Consider the following 21,465-nt stretch of genomic DNA (forward strand, 5'->3'; position numbering starts at 1 on the left):
GTTAAGAGAATCTTAACTTCATAAAATATTCAAGGGCATTAAAACCAAAGAGATTTTTCCACATCTCCATATTGTTTTCTTTCTAAACAGAATAGTCAAAATCTGCAAATTTACAGCAAGAATGTATAATTTCAATAATGGCAGGACAAAAGCACTGGTTACTGGTTCCCTCTAGGACTGAGTTCATCAGCAGTGACCCAGTCATCAAAGTATGATACCATTTTCAGTGCCCATGGCATGTGATTCTAGATAACCTTCAAGTACATTGGAGATCAAAAGGTTATCATGCTGACAATGCCCAAATACAATAATAACTGAAGCAAGTTTAATCAATGTTTTATCTAAACATGTGGTAATTACATAAGCAAGAAACATTTCATGACTATTTTCATTTAAATGATTTGATTTTACAAGAACTACAATATGAAATATAAAAGATTTCATTGCGAGATTGTTTTTTTTTTACTTAATTTGTAAGACTTAATTAACACTTTTTAGATATGAAATGTTTACATATTAAAATTAATGTCAACATTATAATTTTGAATGTTTGCTTTTTTTTTCAATGAAGATCTTTTAAAAGTTTTTACAGAATTCTCACTTACTTTATATTCCAATTACAACCAAAAATAATTCAAATACTAACAGAACTAATTTTTATAACTCTAAATAAAAAAACATTGTGCAAAATATCCATCTTAAACATTACTTAGTCAGATGAGAGACTGTTTCAAATTCACCATTCAAGAATCTAAAGGAGTAGGGGTAATTTCATTCTTAGGACCCCAAAATAATTTTAAAATCACATCATTGGTTGAATTTCCATTGTTTGGAACATTTTTAACCAATCAAATTGGTTTATTGTACACTTTTGAAAAAATTACCCATAATTCATTAGGTTCTGAAACAAAAATTGTGTTTTATAACAAAATGGCATATTAATGTAAAAGTTGTAAAAAAATCCACTGAAATGAATGTAATCATGTTAATAACAAAACAAATCTTTAAAAAGATAAGCTTCAACAAATAAAAGAAGGGAAACATACATGTTTACACATGTGACTATTGAAAACAAAATGTTCAATGACAATACACAATGGTTACATTTAAATGAGCACATGTACATTATTTTACTGGCACTTAATGGAGAAAAAAATACTGGATAAAATTCATTTATACAAAATATACACATAAAAATATACATTTGTAAATAAAACTTGTGTCATGTTTCAAAATTAAAAGTTTATTTAAATGTAAAGATAATTTTTTTAATCTATATAAATAACATTTTATTTCTACCAAATTAAATGAAAATTGATGATAGTTTTATTTCATTTTATAAATGAAAATCAATGAGCCTTAAAAGTTAAATATGATTTTGTTCTATATTTACATAACCGCCTTCTTCATTTACAAAAATACATTACCAACTTTGAAACAATAAATCGATAGGTTTTATCAACACTTGACTCATTTTATACAGCAATGGATATGAAGAGTTATGTCCCCTTCAAAAGGTATTTCATCAAAAGCTTTCAATACTATATATTTTTCCCAGGATGCATCAGATTTATGCAATAGATGCAACCCCAGCTGTTATAAAAGAACCATAGGTAAATAATTTTGTTTTTGGTGAAAGATATAATTCACCGAGTCCATAGCCAAAATCTAAAGTAATACTTTATTAAAATGGGGACTGCTGTAACTATATGCACTATACATTTGGAATTATAGATTTTCAACAAGGAATACTTAATTGAGGACTGCCTTAGACTTTCGTTAGAAATTTAGAAGAGATGTATGAAGAACAATTATGTTGATTTCTATGAAATATGTTGAAAATGTTAAACCAAAATGATTATAATACTTTTAAATAGCTAATGATATGTCTTAAGGAAGATTGAAAGTGCCTTTCACGAATATTAATATTTCTGTTTAAAGTAAATTGGCTAGCATTTTGCCTGAAAAGAATAAACATTCAAATTTCCAACACAGCAGATAACATTTGTTGCATCAATTAATAATTAAAATTATCAAAATGATAAAATCTGAGAAACCATTACTGGAGGTTCCAATCTTTTTTCTTTCTATTTCCACCCAGAACACGTAATTTAACAGAATAAAACTGATATGTTACAAATAAATCTAAAAAAATATAAGTTTTATTTATAAATTCATAGAAAAATTCATAGAATTTATTCAATGGCACATTAGAAAAGACAATGTATAGAACTGTTGCACAAAAAACAAATTTACAGGAATAATTTCTTTGAATGTATAGCAGTTTAACATACACTCATTTTCATCACTGAGAAGTTCGATTTCTCGTAACCAATAGTATGTGATTAAAACGTTCAGCTAATTTTTAAAGAATTTACTCCCTTAGGTGTTCTGTACCCCTTAAATTGGGAAATTGAACCACCTGCTGATCTATATTTCTGAGCATATAACAACAGTGAGGAACACAGTTATTCATAATGGTTGCCCCAACATCTCCTATTATTCATATATTTAATACCTTTCAATATCAACTCATTAAATCAGAGCCATGTTTCTTTCAGGTAAGTTTTACTGTATTGAAACTATTATTCCTTTAAATGTTGAATTTCCACAAGAAAAGTACAACAAACATATCTTTAGTTGACACCGAAAAAAAGCTTGCATTCAAAAGATTTTATCTATTCACTTATGCAATTAATGCAAAAATACCAAATTTCATGACATATTCATACAAGAAAAAATATGCTGCTGGGAAAATGTTTTCCAAAAAATGTGTATTTGAACATTAACTTCACAATTAACTTGCAAAGATATTAACTCATTTCCTTATTTCATGTGTTCAATTTTTGGTAAACTAGTTTTCAGTCTTTCTGAAAGCCTCTAAATAAACAATACTTAGCAAAATATAGCACCTCTAGAAAAAATGTCTTTCCTGAGTTATCTCCCATTAAATAGAGATTTATTTCCCCATTCTAAAGGAAATTGTAATTCTTTTGAAACAGCTTTTGTTAACAAAGAAAACATTACTGACATAAATAATTGTGAGATCAACAATAGTTGCAGAACTAAATCACTGTTTTTTTTTTCAAAATTACATAAGAAATACTCCAACACATCAGCATAGTTTAACCAGTCTTTGAACACTGAAAGTCTCACTATGTACACTGTAGTCATATGATCATAGCGGTTTCAGACTTAAGTATTTTCAAATTTATATTACTGACACCTTGAAAAGGCACTTGTAAAAACAAACAAAAAAATAAACAATCATATGAGGTTTATAGTTTTTCATGCATTATGTCTGCATCTCTTTCATGATGAAACCTACTTTAATTTGATGACATTTGTTTTTATGATTTAGCCCTATCAATTCTTTACTTTTAAAAAGTGGCCATTTTGCCTTCTGGAATGTGAAATTTATCTATTCAAAATAACAGATGTGTACATTTTACTGTTAATTTTTTCACACAATTGTTCTTAGAATGGGTCTTTGTTTGAACTAGACTTTTACTTAGGTAAAACATTTAATCCCTTATCAAAATTACTCTCGATTCATTATAATTAGTTTGATTCCAATTTTCGTGGATTCGGTGTGTAAAGCTACCACTAATTTAAATGTTCAATGAAGTTCAAATTTTCAAGTGGCATATTTGCAGGCATAATTATGCAAAACCAAGTAATCAAATGTCCATGAAAAATTTAATTTTCCCTCAATCCACAAAAATTGGTATCAGCGAAAATAAAGAATCCACAGTAAGAAAAAGTAACCCTGGTGCATACATAAGTGTGATTAAGGAATTATATCATGAACATGTAGTAGATTACATGTATAAATTAAGTATCAGAACTGGCCTCTCAGTTCAAACAACCATAAAAATCTACAATCAAAATTTGTATGAATGACTTTTTTTTTTACAAAGTAAGTAAATGCTGCCAATGAAATATTTAGAGATATTAATTTTAAATATACATTCTATTATGAAACCTAATGATTTCTATTGTTCATAATTAATTATCACATATATGTCAAAAATATTCATAAACATTGTCTGTCAAACATTACTTTGTAGTCATGTCAACAAATCATCAATTAACAAATGTCAATCTGTTCGGAGACAGCTACAAAAGTTTTATTTACGATTATCATATAATGTACTCAATAACTTCCAATTCCAGTATACAGTAGTTTAGGAAACGACCTTTGAACTTTTAAACTCGTGATCACTACTCCTTTTACTTAAATATCCAGCAGTGTTACAAGGTTTCAAACTACATGGTTTTTTTCTTCTATCACATGACAATCACATGATTGTATTCTGTCTGCATGGTTGACCTCCAGGTGAAGCAGACCTTTATTTAAGCACTATGAAATATTGGAAGAAATTGCCATTTATTACACTTGGTTGCTAAAGTTACCAGAAGATGTTGAGTCTGGACTCGATGAATTTCCGTGTAATACCCGGTCAATGTCTCGACAATGTTGTCGTGGGCCAGGTTCAGGAGTATATGTAAAAGTCAGTCCAGTAGAGTATATAATTCCATCACTTCTTACTAATGACACAGGAACCTATAGTAATAAATAAATAATGAAGAAATGAAATAAATATGTTAACTTTTTAGATTTAAAAGTTGCTTACTTGGTAGACCATACAGTTATGAAGTTACAGACTAAGCATAAAAAACAAGAATGTGTTCATAGTACAAGGATGCCCCACTCGCACTATCATTTTCTATGTTCAGTGGACCATGAAATTGGGGTCAAAACTCTAATTTTGGATTAAAATTAGAAAGATCATATCATAGAGAACATGTGTACTAAGTTTCAAGATGATTGGACTTCAACTTCATCAAAAACTACCTTGACCAAAAACTTTAACCTGAAGCAGGACAGATAGATGAACGAACAGACGCACAGACCGAAAAACATAATGCCCCTCTACTATCGTAGGTGGGGCATCAAAATTATTAAGACAGAAGCTGTCGTAGGGAAAATATGTAAAAGTATACCACCCACTATGATTTGATTTGATTTTTGATTGTTGGTGTTTTAAGGCCACTTTTAAGCACCGCTTTTTGGGCTATTTCGTGGAGAAAGCCGGAGTGCCACCGAGGCCCCCCCCCCACCCACTATGTAAGTGGGGTATAATACATTAACTTCATATCAAGGCTTCATGTGATTGTTTATCAAGTTATACAATAATTTAGTCAGGCAAGAGATTGTGTGCTATTTGTAAGACAATTTGACAGTTATTTCATTTAACTTCGTTAATTAAAAAAAAATTTCATAATGGTTTTAAAAAGGTTTTGCTGAAGTTAGGGCTAAATCTTGCTCTTTGTAATTTAACAAGTATGTTTTTTTGTTCATAGTTGGAAACCTGAAAGCAATTTTTATTCTTATTACTAAACCCTTTAGAAAAGATTAAAGGGGCACTAGCTACGAGATATATAAAAAATCTAAAATATGATTTTTTTTGTTCAATCAGTAATGTAAGTAAAATAGTGAAATAATGATTCGCTTTTAGCAGCAAATATGGTTCAATTTTGTCAAAATAAGCTAAGAAACATTGATGATGAATTATTCACTTGCAAGTGAAAAATTCGACTTCATTGAATCCGTATTCATGTGAACTTCAATTTAACCCCTTAGCTAGCAATGGATAACACATAAATCGTGCGTGATCAGTTATTTAAAGGAAAAGAATGTCAACATTGAAAGTGAAACAAAGGTAAATAATTTGATTGACTGATTCAATCCACAAAAATTCATTCTTTTACAGGTAAAAACGATGATTAACATATATTTTTAATCTATAATATAAAATTAAATAGACCTAGAAAAAAGCCAATTGCACAAGTAGCTTAATCTATTTATATCTATATTTATGTGTATATCCTTTATATGGCCATCAGAGGTTTTCCAAGATAAACTCGATAGTTAATTAGATGGCGTCTAGACTAAGTTACTCACGAAACAAAGCTACATATTTTCGAGTCCATGTCCTGTAAATTGTTTATTTTAGACTTTTAATAGTTTGGATAAATGTTTTACATTGTTATAAATCAAATATGAGAATTTGAGTCGAATCGGTGAACATGAATTTGACAGCTAGTGCCACTTTAACTGTGACTAATAGACAAAATGCAACTTGTGCAGAAGAAAATGTTTTCTCAGGCTTAAACTCAATCTTTTTCAAGCCTGTGTAAACCATGTCACTGTCCTTGTACCACATCAAAACAATCTTTTCCAATTAAATGTACAAATATGATGATTAAAATGTTACAGTTCACATCGTTCTTACCCCTAATGGTTGTCTAACCCATCTCCAGCCAGCTCTAAATGCTGATATATCTGGGACCACACAGCACATGTTCTCATCACACCTATAAAATACAATCAATACTATAGCAGTCGTATTAAACAGGAGCACTTAACTAAGACAGTGTTAGTTACACTTGTAACATAACAATTTTTGGTTCATAACCATGACAATGCATATTTTAGTCTAAAAAAAATTGCTTTTTCAGCATTTAAAGGATTATGGGTAACTTCATTGTTCATACCCAAAATAATAAAGAGCTGCGCCCTGAGCGCATGATGCGCCCGTCGCTTTTTCAATGAATAAAGTTCCATAACTCCTCAATGTCATATCAGAAATTTATAAAAAGCTGAAGGGAGGTAATTTTAATAGATATAAAACAGTCACCAAAGTTTCATGAAAACTGCTCAAAGCACTTTTGAGTTATTGTCCAAAAACTGGGAAATCCCCCCTTTTTTATGAATAAAATCCCATAACTCGGAAACGTAAAATCTTAAATTTATAAAAATCGAAAGGGAGCTTACGTCAATAGATATAAACAATTCACCAAAGTTTCACGAAAACTGCTCACAGCATTTTTGAGTTATTGTCCGAAAACTTGAAAATCCCCCCTTTTAATGAATAAAACAACTTGAAAATCGCCCCTTTTAATGAATAAAACCCCATAACTCGGAAAAGTAAAATATAAAATTTATAAAAAAAGAAAGGGAGTTCACGTCAATAGATATAAGCAATTCACCAGTTTCATGGAAATTGGTTAAAGCGTTTTCTGAAACAGCTAATTAGGATGTTGGCTCCTCATGTTTTAAAATTTTTCTTAAATGTTTTGCAACCCCTCTGGCCTTTCACTAGGATATATATATTCATTGCAAATTTTTGTAAAGCAGCCCCTATATTTCACAACATATCATAACAACTTGTATCTCACATTTCAGGTTAAATATCTTGAAATTCTTGTAATCTCTTTTATACTTATCATATATCATTGTTACTACTAATATTATTTCATATGAAAATTCAAACAGCAATTTTTTGCAGAAATTTTAATTTTTAGTTTAATACTAGTATCTCAAAAACAAGTGTATAGAACTTTTTTTATCTTTCCATAATTTTGATGTTTTATATATCATCTATTGAAAAAGAAGTCAGTCATAAAACTTTTGGTAATTTTGAATACCAGTACAAAACATACTTAAATCAACATAATAGGTTCTTCCTTTATCTTTTTATTAAATATCTGTTTTCTATAACAGAAGAATTTTTTGAATTCTGGGATTAAAACTGATTGTTGAGATCTTTTATTTCTTTCTATGCAGTAATATAATGTTTTAGTAGATAAATTGATTACAGATATAATAAGTAAGTATACAACCACTTGTATTCAATGTATTGCGAAAAAAACAATAAAAGGAAGTGTACAGCGATCAATCCTGAACAGTTTTCTTAACCAATTCTCCTCAAAGATTCCACTAGAAAACGTTTAAATTAAGATCCTGCGACTCTTTTCACAAAAAATCTTACGATTAAAATTGATCGTAAGTTATACTGAAATGTGTATGACTTACGAGTATTTTTACTCTTAAGATTTTTTGTGAAAAGAGCCGCTGTTCTTTATTTCAATAGATATGTATTTGGCGTTTTCTTCCTTTTTTCCTCTTAGAACATTTCACCAATTAAATATCAATGAAAAAGACATATTGTGGGGTCTTTTTATAGCCCACTATACGGTATGGTTTTTTTCTCATTGTTGAAGGCCGTACAGTTGCCTATAATTGCTTACATCCACTTCATTTGAACTATGGAGGAAAGTTGTCTCATTGGCAATCATACCACATCTCCTTGTTTTTATATTAACAGCAAAACTATGAAATAAAATTATAACTACCTGAACATAGTTTCAGCCTCGACATCACCAAACCATACTTTCATATTTGGGATAAAATTTTCTCCATGGAGTTCTAACATGGCTACATCACCACCACCATTTAACTACAATACAAATCATCAATATATAGATAAACTTCAAACAAACTTACGAGTTCAGACAAACATATCTGTAAAACAATATCAGGATAACAATGCTTTTCACATTCAAACTAAACCTTCTTCAAGATCAATTTCAAGGAAACAGTTATTCCAAATACTATGAAGGTCAAGCTAAATCAATGGTCAGAATTTTTGTTAATGGTATGTCCAACAAACATGTAACAATTCCATGGAAAAATTTTACACGTCTTGGATCAGGGCATTTAAGTGCTTGATTAGTTGTAAAGACACATGTCTATTGTAGAAGAAATTATATTGACATCTATATGTCTTTTAAAAAAATATATAGGTGTCCTTGGTTTGCAATATCACTGACGTAAATCTGACATTGCCTTTCATTTGTGCTCCCCTAAAAAATTATTCTTTTTATAAAGTAGCAATCATAGTTAGGTTTACAGTGTTTTTAAAAAAAAATTTTATGTTGTAAATATCTATCTGCTTTAATAATGTATAAATTTTGAAACAAGATCTTTAATTCTCAGTATTTCATTTTATTGTTTTGGTGTCAGCAATACAAACATAGATGACATCATCGCATCAATGCAAACTAATGGTTTTTTTTAAATGTTTGTGTGTTTTTTTTTATTATAAGATTGATTGATTAATATTTGCTTTAATGTCCAGTGGGTTTAAAGTAAAAGCAAATCTTTCTAAACTTGAAGGTAGCTGCTTACTTTTCTTTTCTGATAACTTTTCAAGGTAAGTGGGGCACACAGTAAAACATGCTGACTATGCTAAAACATATCAGAATCGTCATATTTGTTCTATCCAAAGAATTTAAATGTTCCAACAAGACATGTACAAATTTCATTTTTTTTCTTCTTTTGTGAATGCTGCTGAACTTGACAGTTTTCTCATTTGATTAACTTACCCGTAAACTGCTAACGACAGGTACAGGTGTAACAGGGGACTTTATTGGTCCCATGCCTTCATTAAATGTATATTCTGCTTTAGATGTGCTGATAATTGTCCAGGAAGCACCATCATTTATCATTTCTTTGTTTAGTTCTTTAGGACATGGTGTTGCCTATAATATAGTAAAAGATATATATATCAATGGAGAAATAGAAATAAGATGGGTATTTGCAATTCAGTGGTCAACATCTGATCAATCTCCAACAATAGACAAGAGTCATAACATAGGTTAAGTTCTGAATCATCTTATGAATTAGGTAATAAATAAATTAAACTGAGACTATTAAAGAATGGCCATCAACACCAAAATCTGTCTTTTACACATTTTATGATCTTTAGAATTTTTTACTGACAATATTCTGCAAAGTCTTGGTTTTGTTCTAAAGCCATTTCAGAAACTGTAAGGGTGTTAAATCACAACAAAACATTCCTTACAATTATGCATGTTTCCATGATTTGTTGCATTGCCTCGTGTACATCCACCCTACTTATTATGTAATTTCTGATATGAATAAAAAAAGACACATTCAAAAACTTGTTGAATTTAACAAATATAACATAGTCTTTAAATAAATTAAAAAATATAACAAGATAATTTCTGAAAGTATTGAACACCAAAACATCTAACATGTCTATGATTGGACTAACATGGAGATGGAATTCTAATAATTACCTGGAACTGTATTATTCTCTCCTGTGACAAACACAGATACATCCTTTCTGAGTCCTTCATATAAAATGCACATTTGTGAAGCTGTGAGACAGGATCATCTGCATCTAATATGGCAGTCTGTTTATCTACTTTCCTTATTATCTAAAAGCACCAAAAATATATTAAGACTCAAGGCAACAAATTTTTTAATACTGAAATTGCTTTACAATTAATGAATATTTTCAATAAAAATAAATGAAGTTTATTGATATGCTAGACACCAAATTAAACTACCACTGATGGATATACACGGTTTTTATCATCGTTCTATCCGCAGTGACTGATAAATCCGCTTTCATAATCAAGCATGTATTCGCAGTGACTGATAGATCCGCTGTAAACATACACTTACGCAGTCCCGGTGACTGATATTTCCGTAAAATATACCACTGTTAAAACCCTTTAGATTGGACAAAACTGTTGGGGAATCCCGAAATGAACCAATGAAATTCGGTTTTACAAATGAATAATCTTTCAACTCGTACATTCCTTTTCTATAAAAAGTGTGTGTTTACATTTAATTATGATGTATTTTACACGTGTTCAGAATGAGATTAAAACAATGGCGGAAGAATGGGCTTCTTTGTTCAAATCGTATAGCAGAAAGTGAAGAATTAGAAGGATTTATGCAATTAGAAAGCAAAATTGGAAGTATAGGAAGGGATAATTTAGCTTGTCGGAACAAGATTGCAAGTCATCCGAGGATGAAGAAGCCAAACATGGACAAATAATTTGAAAACTTTTTACGTCCGTTTACGGCAGCTTTCAAGCTTGATAATGAAAAGAAAGAAATTGATTTGGTATTTGTTTCATTTTTCAATTAATATACAATAAATACTGATTAATTAAACATTTAATTAGAGTACTCATAACACAGCCTTAACAATTTGTGAAAAATTCTCTCACTGTCGGAACAAGATTGCAAGTCATCCGAGGATGAAGAAGCCAAACATGGACAAATAATTTGAAAACTTTCTACGTCCGTTTACGGCAGCTTTCAAGCTTGATAATGAAAAGAAAGAAATTGATTTGGTATTTGTTTCATTTTTCAATTAATATACAATAAATACTGATTAATTAAACATTTAATTAGAGTACTCATAACACAGCCTTAACAATTTGTGAAAAATTCTCTCACTGCAAATTATCTCTGGTAGTTAACCTACAATTCAGCTGCAGTAGCTAACTAAACAGCTGTGTGTAGTAGTGAACTGTAAAGGTACTTGTGGTAGATAAGAAGTTAAAGTACACTTTAACTGAGTCGCATCTTAATGTCCCAAGTCAGGACCTTGGTTGTCTTTTTTAAGGACTTTGGTGTTAATTGCAGATCTTTTTCGTATTCTCTGTTATATTTATTCCAAATTTTTCTGTACTCTGCCCATTTAGAGCTTCACATTTAGTGAGAATACCTGTCTATTGTTGAAGACTGAATGTTTACCTTAAGATGCTGTTTTTGTTTTTATTGTGTTTTTTGGTTGCAGTCTTTCGACATATATTATACATTATCTTTTACTGTTATTTACGACTAATATGTAAAGATTTGTAAGCTATGAAAACTGAAACATTTGCTATGGTTGGTTTGTGACAAAACCCTAATCTAGTCAACTTTAAGAACCACAGATATACTTACAAGTCGAGGAAGAGCCATGCTTGTTACAGAACACACAAGTTTTACAGTAGAACCACAGATATACTTACAAGTCGAGGTAGAGCCTTACCTGTTACAGAACACACAAGTTTTACAGTAGAACCACAGATATAATTACTAGTTGAGGTAGAGCCATGCTGGTTACAAAACACACAAGTTTTACTGTAGAACCACAGATATACTTACTAGTCGAGGTAGAGCCGCCATGCCTGTTATAGAACACACAAGTTTTACAGTAGAACCATATATGTACTTTCTAGTCGAGGTAGAGCCATGCCCGTTACAGAACACACAATTTTTACAGTAGAACCACAGATATACTTACTAGTAGAGGTAGAGCCATGCCGGTTACAGAACACACAAGATTTATAGTAGAACCACAGATATACTTACTAGTCGAGGTAGAGCCATGCCCGTTACAGAACACACAAGTTTTACAGTAGAACCACAGATATACTTACTAGTCGAGGTAGAGCCATGCCTGTTACAGAACACACAAGTTTTACAGTAGAACCATAATGTATATAACCATCACGCACAGTAAATTCTTCTGATTCACCCTCATTGTCATCCACTGAAAAACAAGTTCTGTTATTAAATTTTGTTTCACTATTACTAAGTTAACCATAGCACAGTTTTGTCAAGTATGAATAGACAGCATACATAAATCTTGACATTATGATAGTACAATTATTGTGTGTACTTTTTATCACAGAGATTGATAGACAGGAGAAATTAGAAGACTTTAAAGTCAGGCCTCAGAAAGAATTATACTTGTTTGCATCCTTCTCGCCAAAAAAAATAGGGTAGGTTGGTAAAAGGATTTTATTTCTTAAGTATTTACCCAAAGAGCATAGAGGGAAATGTTCTGAACTAAAACAGTGCTTAACAAAAAAATATCTAGACTTTAAAGGTGCTAAACCAAAAATGTCCGTAAGATGTGTTAGGGTTGGAATAAAAATGTATGGTAGATAGGGAGTCAGAAACACAACTATATTTTGTTGGCCTTATCAATATACTACCTTATACTAGACATGTTGTGATGAGAGTACATCCCTTATAAACACTAGGGAAAAGTATGGGATACTGAAAAGAGTGTTGAAAAAATAACAGGTACATTAAAATCAAACACAACCTGAACTTCTCTAGTATGGCAGTTGGTATCATTTTAAAGGAGTCATTGCCTTGCTGTGAAGGAAGAATAAATAAACAGGTTTGCCTAATTGAATGGAAACATCAACTCTAATGGAGGGTGCAATCTTCTTTAATATTTAAGAAAACTAATGAGAGATCCTGGTGTGATCAGTCTTACTGGTTTATTGTATTTTTTGTTCTTATCCAGAATATGCAAGTTACATTTGCTACTAGACAAAAAACAATCAACAATCAATCAATTTAGGAAGATATGGATCTTTGGCTCAATGCTGAAAATGTTCCAGTTACTCAATGATGAGGATTAGAAATATAAACCCCTTTCATACTTGAGCTTACTTGTTGAAAATGTTACTTACATAAATGTATAGTGAAAGCTCCCCATTGTGTAGAACTGGCATGGAAGTTACCATTTTCTACATGGAGGTATCTAGTACTGACCGTCTGTGATCTCAGTCGGTTAAATAATGCCACTTGTGTCCCTGAGGCTATACATACTGAAAATACATAAAATACATGTTCAACTGATTACACCATTTTGAAAAACTAACAACCGGTCAATCTGAATGCAAAATTTCTAGAAAACCAAAGGTTTATAGTGCTTTTAATAAAAGTATTGAAGTTCTATCTTTTCTACTTGAGCAACTACATAAGAATGATAAATATATGAACATGGACAGAGCATTGCTTTTTTGCTATACAAACTGTCTAACCAGTTGACAAGGTATGTTACTGTTAATCTATTGTATAAGAATTGAGTACATAGAACTAAAAATTTAAGATTTTTTTTTCAGTATACAGTAAGTCTTGTGTCAAAAATTCAGATGTTGAGGTATTTTGTCAGTCCCTGTAAAATTCTTCTATGCCCAATGCATTTTTTCAGTCATGTCAAACTCGGTTGATTTGAAATCCCTGTTTTCACAAGTATTTTGAGCCTCCTTGAAGAAAAATGAATATTAATTAACCCCTATGAGAAAAAAATTAAAAACTTTTAATATCTAAATCAGATGTACTTTACAGTGCATACAAAATAGTAATTTTCAAAGGAAACATTTGACTCTGGAAAGGTTAAAATCAGCAACCCAACTGCACAACTACAGCATATCTTTGTTCTGTTTAAGAACTTTAGAAAACCTTTTAGAATGAATAAACATGAATGAAGTGCTGACAAATTATAATACTATTATAGCAAATAATTTGTTTGCTTGACTGAGGGGCATACATTAAAATACCAGCCAAATCCAGATTATAACCAGGAAAAAATCATCATAATACATCGACATTATTGACAATTGTTTCCTCCTTATTTTATTTGAAAGGTAGCCAAAATATTAATGAGAAACTAGGCCAATTGTCCAATTGAAGCAGTATATTATTTGTCTTGCAAAATTAATATTTAATATGTTAATAGACTTACAATCAGCATTTTTCAATGACTGTTTCTTTTTTGATGGTTTTGATATGACTTTTATACGTTTACTAGAAAACACACCAATATCTTGTCCGTTACCATAAAACATTTTAACAGACAACATAAAATGTTTTCTTTTGTCCGAGTCAGATATATATAATGTCTTAGCTGCACAATAATTCTGAAATATGAATAAAATGAGTTATAATGATTAGCAAATATGTGAGTTAAGGTAGTATTTGGTCTTCAGACATGTTGGATTGTAAATTAGAAGAAAAATATGGATCTAGATTTGTAATGAAATCAGCAATTTAGAGGCAGTAATGCAAATTCATTTGAAGAACTTTTCATATAAATGAAGAAAATTATGCAGTTTTATCTTATTATTATGACTTCTTTTATAAATACAGTTTTTATTGGTTTTTTTTTAAACTTAGCCTTGCAAGGGAAGATAACACAAGTTAGTTTTATGAAGGAATGGACATAAAAAGTTTTCTATTTTGTATTGTTGCAAGAAAAATAGTAAGGTGACCAAAATTTTTACAACATGTAGCTTGAAAACCAGCTTGGTGACCCATTGTTATATATTTTTCTTAAATAGCATGATATAAACCATATTTGGCAAAGTATGAAAATATATTTGTCATTTTTTGTTTACACTAGGTGGCCTTTTGAAATTTGCTGGTTGCAGAATCATTGATGTATTCCCCATATCTTCTTTTATTCATATCTTTTGCAGGGAGAAGTTTTTTTTTAAAAACTGTTCAGATTCTTTTTTCTAGTTTATCAATTTTGGTAACCCAAAATGTCAATAAAAGTTCTTTAGAAAATTCCACCAAAATATCAATAAGTCTTTTATAATTCCACTATCTAAAATATAAACTCAACCTACTTTGCCCTCCAAATTAAGCTGCACCATTTCTTGATCAGGATTACCAATTCCCATAAAGGCACAAACAGTAGATTCTGTTTCTGAAGCTCCTTCAGCTTCCATTTGTTCTTTTTTCCGTTTCCAACCGTTCCCAAATAAATAAATGCATGGAGGAGGACAGAAAAATCTGAAACAAAGATCATGTCAAACAATTCTTAATAGTATACTGAAAATAGTCAACTAACATATTTATGTATTATCAAGAGACAATTCAGAAAAATTCAAATCATTCCTTAATAAAGAAGCGGAAATAAGGTAAAACAAGTAAATTTTCAGTGGGTATAATAAACAAATTTCCTTTTTTTTTATCAAAATATGCCCGGTAAATCTGAAAATAGCATACACAGTTTAACTAAAACTTCGTAAGGGTTCCGTGGAACCCAGTGTCTCGCCTATTTTTGCTGTTAGTCGCAGGCTCAACAAAAATGGGGAAAAAATTATTAAAAATTTTCCTCTAGATACTATCTTTTGATTGTAAGAAGTTTTTGTTCAAGTTTGGTAAAATCCAAGAAGGTTTATGAATCTAATAAATGTTTTAAAAACTTTAACTGCAGACTGTACGTAATGTTAGCTGGAATAAAACTAAGTCTATTTATAAGTAATATACGGAAAAACAGGAAATAAATTTTTACAAAATTTCCTTCTAGATACTAGCTTTTGATCATAAACAAGCTTCTGTCCAAGTGTGGTACAAATCCAAGATAGTTTAAGAAAGTTATCAAAATTTTGAAAGCTTTAACCACGGAGTGAATGTAATGTTAACTGGCAGAAAAACTAAGTCCATTTATAAGTAAAATACGGATAAACAGGATTTTTTTTTTAACCAAATTTACTTTTGAATACTATCTTATGACCACAAACAAGCTTCTGTCCGAGTGTAGTACAAATCTAGGATAGTTTAAGAAAGTTATTAAAATCTGAAAAACTTTAACCACAGAGTGAATGTCATGTTAACTGACAGAAAAACTAAGTCCATTTATGAGTAAAATACGGATAAACAGGATTTTTTTTTTACAAAATTTACTTCTGGATACTATCTTATGATCATAAACAAGCTTCTGTCCAAGTTTGGTTGAAATGCAGGATAGTTTAAGAAAGTTATTAAAATTTCAATAAACTGTTATCACAGAGATATGTCTCGCTTTTTTGTAATTTTGATAATACAAATGTTGAAATTAAAATAGCAATACTTTAACATGTAAGTTATGCAAATATTCAAAGTCGATGAACCATGACTGAAGGTACATGGCTAAACAATCTCCATGGAATGAGATGTGCCAATGCTAATACAACTGCATACCAAATACCATTGACTTATTATAAGTCGTTCCCTTTAAACAAACCTAAACACAAACATTAACTTGTAAACTATGTAAAAGTTTCAAAGTCAATGAACCATGATCAGGGGTGGGGCTATATAATCTCCATGGAAACGATTCTTGCAAATGCCAATAAATTTGCATACCAAATATCATTGACTTAACATTAGCAGTTCATCTTAAACTGATCTAATCATAAACTAATACATGTAAACTATGCAAAAGTTTCAAAGTAAATAGACCATGACTGAGGGAGCGGGGCCAAATATTCTCCATGGAAATGAGATGTGCTAATGCTTATACAACTGAACACCAATTAACATTGGCCTACCACTAATGGTTCCCCTTGAACTGACCTAATCACAAACTAATACATGTAAACTTAGTAAAATTTTCAAAGTCTATAGACCATGACTAAGGGGGCGGAGCCAAATAATCTCCATGGAAATGAGATATGCCAATGCTTATACAACTGCAAACCAAATATCATTGACCTACCACTAGTGGTTCCCCATAAATTGATCTAATCACAAACTAATACATGTAAACTATGAAAAGTTTCAAAGACAATAATAGACCTTGACTGAGGGGGCGGGGCCAAATAATCTCCATAGTAATGAGATGTGCCAATGCTAATACAACTGCATACCAAATATCATTGACCTACCACTAGTGGTTCACCATGAACTAGACCTAATCACAAACTAAAACATTGTTGACGCCGCCGCCGGAAACAGCATACCTATGTCTCGCTTTTTGACTCCGTCAAGGCGAGACAAAAACTTTAACCACAGAGTGAATATTTGTGGCCGCCGCCCCCGACGGAATGACGGATCGCTATGTCTCGCTTTTGCGACAAACGTCGCAGGCTCGACAAAAATATAAAATTTGAGACAAAATATCAAATCATTCCATAATACACAAGCTGAGTGATGTTCAATCGATGAGTTTACTGTAAACAGACAAATTTTCACAATTTTCATGGTTAGAATTGAAGCGTGAAAATAAAACTTCCGCAAATTTCTCAAGGGAAACCTATTCAAAGGATGAATACCACACATGAACCTATGCCAATAGGTTTATGAACAGGGGCAATTTATAATAATGATTTTGCAGATTTTATTTCTAAGTGAAGGGCAGTATCAGAAAGTAAAAGTTGATTTCAAATGAAAGTCATCTCAAGCAAGCGGAAATTATATAATAAACAACACTCGTGACAGTCAGTTAATGATTGGTTTTTTAACATTTGATTCACGATACCTGAACCACTTAAAGAGTTTCAAAGTCAAACAATTTGTAAAGGACACCCATCAATCCCAAATTCAAAACGGGGCGAACTGAGAGTCAGTTTGCAAATCGTGAAAATAAAGACAGCGAAAATTTCCAGGTTTAGAGTATAATTTGGAAGATTTCATATTGTTTATGTATTTATATTTATTATATAAGCTACATACCTTTTTTCATTGCCATAAGATTTCTGAGCTACTTTGGCATGTAATATCACAAGTATTTGGTCTCCCCGATCTTTGGCATACTGTCTCATGGCCTCCCTAAAGAAAATTAATACAAATCCTCATAAAGGCATTATTCTTCAATCTTAATGAGAAATTAATTTTCTAACAAAATCATTTGCTGCATGTTCTTTGTTACAGAGATAAAATCCTAAAACAAGAAACAATTTACATTTTCTGGATGAGTAATTTTGTAACTGCTTGGTTTTTCCTGTTGTTATCGTCTAGTAAACTTAGCCTGGACTTCTCATTATTCTCAATACGATGTACACGACAGTCAATGCACAGCTTACATTAAGTTAATTAAAACCAAATTATAAAAGTGGTCTTCAATGATGCACCTAAGACCCATCAACTAAAAATTACAATTTATTTGTATGATCCTTGCTAAGGCACTAAAATGTAAATTAAAGTAGAAGGCAGATGATTCAGCGGGAATACATTCATTTTTTTACCATTGTAAAAAATGTGCTGTGTTTTTTTCTCTTGCAATTTGTCAAATCCTCTACATGAATAACAATTCTGCCTTTATCTTATTTTTTAATCTATCTTCATACCTGGTTAATCTTTGATCTTGACACTGACTGTAATTAAAAAAAAAATTATTAATAAGGGTCATTTTTTATTTGTTTCCATTCAAATTGAACATGCTTAAAGCTGTTATAAAGATCATATCCAATCATGAGTGTTTTTTGAATGAAATATTACCAGTGGCAGTATGCAACATTACACTTGTATATGTTTTATGTTTGATATTAAAGGCCTCCATACAAAGCAGGATATGTTACCATTTTTTTATGTTTTAAACAAGGTGATCGATACAATTTGAATGTTAAGTACATGTATATGGTTTCAAGTACTGAGGATAGACAGTACACTAACGGTGATTCAGTTAACAACTTCCTGACAGTGAACGCTAGTGATGGTGATTCAATCTGAAATATCTCTATATCAACTGGTAAATGAGTGACGTGTGTACATGACAAAAGTTCAAATAATAAAAAAGTAGGTGGTGTTTTCATTAGAAGTTTATCAATGAAATAATAAAATATAGGTAGTAAATTCATGATATTTATCAATGCACATTCTTAACTCTAATGAATTCTTAAGTGGCACTTATTTTCCACTAGCCAACATTAAAACAAATGTACATGCTTCCCATTTTGTTATCATCTGGCTTTGTATAGCTTTCTATACAGCATTGGTTTTGATCATTGTTGAAGGCCATAAACCCATAAGGTGACCTGTCAATGTTTATCTCTTTGTTAACGTTCTTTTGAAGTTCCAACTCCCTCAGTTAAAGTTAAACTTAAATGAATTTGGTTGTTTTTCTAGGTTTCTTTATGTCATATAGCTTCTTACGTTTCTAAATATCTATACATTCCTGACTTCCAAATGTCAAAGGTCGAGCATCCTGATGAAGATGAATCCAGAAATAGACTTATTCTTTGAACAGTTAATATATAAAATGTTATTTTCGTTTGTCCTTGAACTCTGGTGGATAGTTTTTCTTATATTGACAATCATACCAAAGCTCCTTATATCATACATAAGCACTTAAAAGGTGTATTCATCTTCAACTCTATAAAGATTGGTATATTCACGTCATACAAGAACTTTATTTAAATTAACATTACATGTACAACTTTTTGTTATAACTTACCTTCTGTGTTGTTCCATTGGAAAGCTTGAGGAGTACATTATTCTAGGGGACGGAGTTGATTTGGGACTTGGAGGTGCCACTAAGGTCTGTGGTGGCATGCTGTTAAGTGGACTTGTGGTTGACAAGGCAACGGTGTCATATTCTGCCTTCTCTGGGGGAGTCAGTGACCCCATACCCATGTGAGGAGGATCTGAAATAAAAATTAAAAAAATATGAATTTTGCAAATACATGTATGAGCAGAGCATTTTAAAACGGTGAAATTAACAAGTAGAACTATGTGCAATTGCTCACTTATGATAACCCTGTTATAAATATTTGGTAAACAAGGAGTTGAAGAGTAACGGATATGAAAATCCATCACATGGTATAGCATGGTCACACGAGATCAGATAACAAATTTCAGGAAGCTCATATAAATTTGTAGTTCCCTAGAGAAATTCAATAAAAGTTTAAATTTCACACATGGCCATTATGTGTTAGAAAATATAAGTATTTATTAACAGGAAGTTGATGAGCCCTTAATCTGAAAAAGCATCACACGGTAAAGAATGTTCACCTGAAGCCTGATAGCAAATTTCATGAAGCTCTTATTTAGCCTAGAAAAATGTGACTGAAATTTCAGACATGCCCATTATGTTTTAGACTATGCATGTATAAGAATTCAGTAAATAGGATGTTAAAGAGCGATGAATCAGAAAACTCATCACACAGTAAAGCCTAATATCAAATTTGAGGAAGCTATGATTAGTACTTCCTGAGAAAAATGTGACAGAAATTTCATGGGAAGGATCATCATACAGGGGTAAAAACAGTACACCCCCTTCCTTGGAGTGGGTATTTCAGAGCTGGGGTATAATAAGCACACCCTTATACCCGCTATCGGTACAATATATGCATTGCATTAGGTAAAACTGATCAAAATCTGTTGTATTTCAATGACAATCTGAAACATTCAACAAAAATCTGTTGTACATGATTGCCAAACCAATTGTTTATAGAGAACACAGACATTATTGTATCTGCCATACTGTTTGTTAGTAATAGGGTGTGATTATATATTGTTCTAAGATTTAACAAGAACCTAGTTTAAAAATCTTTCAATGTTTTTGTAAAATAAAGAGAAACTATTATTTTCTACTCTTTAAAACCCTTGAATCTGCCAACTTTTTGTATGGAAACTAAAATATAAATATAATCTACATGTAATTGAATAATTCTCTGCAGTTTCTGCAGTTGGTACCTTTCTTATATGACTGAATTCATAGATAGTCTTGTTAAACACATACATGAAAATATGTATAAACAAAACAAGTATGAATCATACTCATTTTTAACAATACTAATGACCAAATAAAAAGAAAAATCAATAAAATTTGATCAAAACACTAATTATTACTTACTGTCATCTAAAATATAATGAAATTCATCAAACATCATGTCTGAATTATGTGCTAACATACTGAAATGTTTCCCTGGACCAAATGATCTCTCTGTGATTGGAAGAAAACCTTACTTGGGGTTATCTTAGCTTAGCTTTAATATTGATAATTATAAGAGACACCTGTAATCTGTTGTGCTTTTCCCATACCACTGTTTGTCTTTCCAGAGGCTCAAAAGGGAAAAATCCACACTTATAAGGTTTGTGTCATAAGAATTGATTAAATCTTTAAACTTTCGTTAAAGTACAAGTAGACTTGAACTTCTTTGAACCAATTACCATAAAAGGGATAATTTATTGATACATCCATATACCAAGAGAAATCCAAATTGGGTACTAAATAAGAGTTTAATTGCTTTCAGCATAAAAAATAACGATTTCAAAATTACATCAACTCGTTA

At 31.0% G+C, this 21,465-nt stretch overlaps 1 protein-coding gene across 3 annotated transcripts in view; it reads right to left on the reverse strand.

Moving 5' to 3' along the window:
* Window positions 1-320: 320 nt before the first annotated feature.
* Window positions 321-21,465, reverse strand: part of LOC127706976 (recombining binding protein suppressor of hairless-like) — a 54,306-nt gene continuing 33,161 nt past the window's right edge. For all 3 annotated transcript variants that reach the window (XM_052211720.1, XM_052211719.1, XM_052211718.1), the window contains exons 3-14: window positions 19,626-19,815; window positions 18,520-18,546; window positions 17,906-18,001; window positions 15,094-15,259; window positions 14,208-14,382; window positions 13,150-13,287; window positions 12,100-12,212; window positions 9,952-10,092; window positions 9,235-9,390; window positions 8,203-8,306; window positions 6,300-6,381; window positions 321-4,567 (exon numbers count right to left, since the gene is read on the reverse strand). In XM_052211720.1, the coding sequence (XP_052067680.1) occupies window positions 4,394-4,567; window positions 6,300-6,381; window positions 8,203-8,306; window positions 9,235-9,390; window positions 9,952-10,092; window positions 12,100-12,212; window positions 13,150-13,287; window positions 14,208-14,382; window positions 15,094-15,259; window positions 17,906-18,001; window positions 18,520-18,546; window positions 19,626-19,815 (1,562 nt within the window). In that variant the 3' untranslated portion in view covers window positions 321-4,393. The remainder of the gene's footprint in view (window positions 4,568-6,299; window positions 6,382-8,202; window positions 8,307-9,234; window positions 9,391-9,951; window positions 10,093-12,099; window positions 12,213-13,149; window positions 13,288-14,207; window positions 14,383-15,093; window positions 15,260-17,905; window positions 18,002-18,519; window positions 18,547-19,625; window positions 19,816-21,465) is intronic.

Source organism: Mytilus californianus, unplaced genomic scaffold (genome assembly GCF_021869535.1).
Source record: "Mytilus californianus isolate M0D057914Y unplaced genomic scaffold, xbMytCali1.0.p SCAF_6, whole genome shotgun sequence".
NCBI lineage: Eukaryota > Metazoa > Mollusca > Bivalvia > Mytilida > Mytilidae > Mytilus > Mytilus californianus.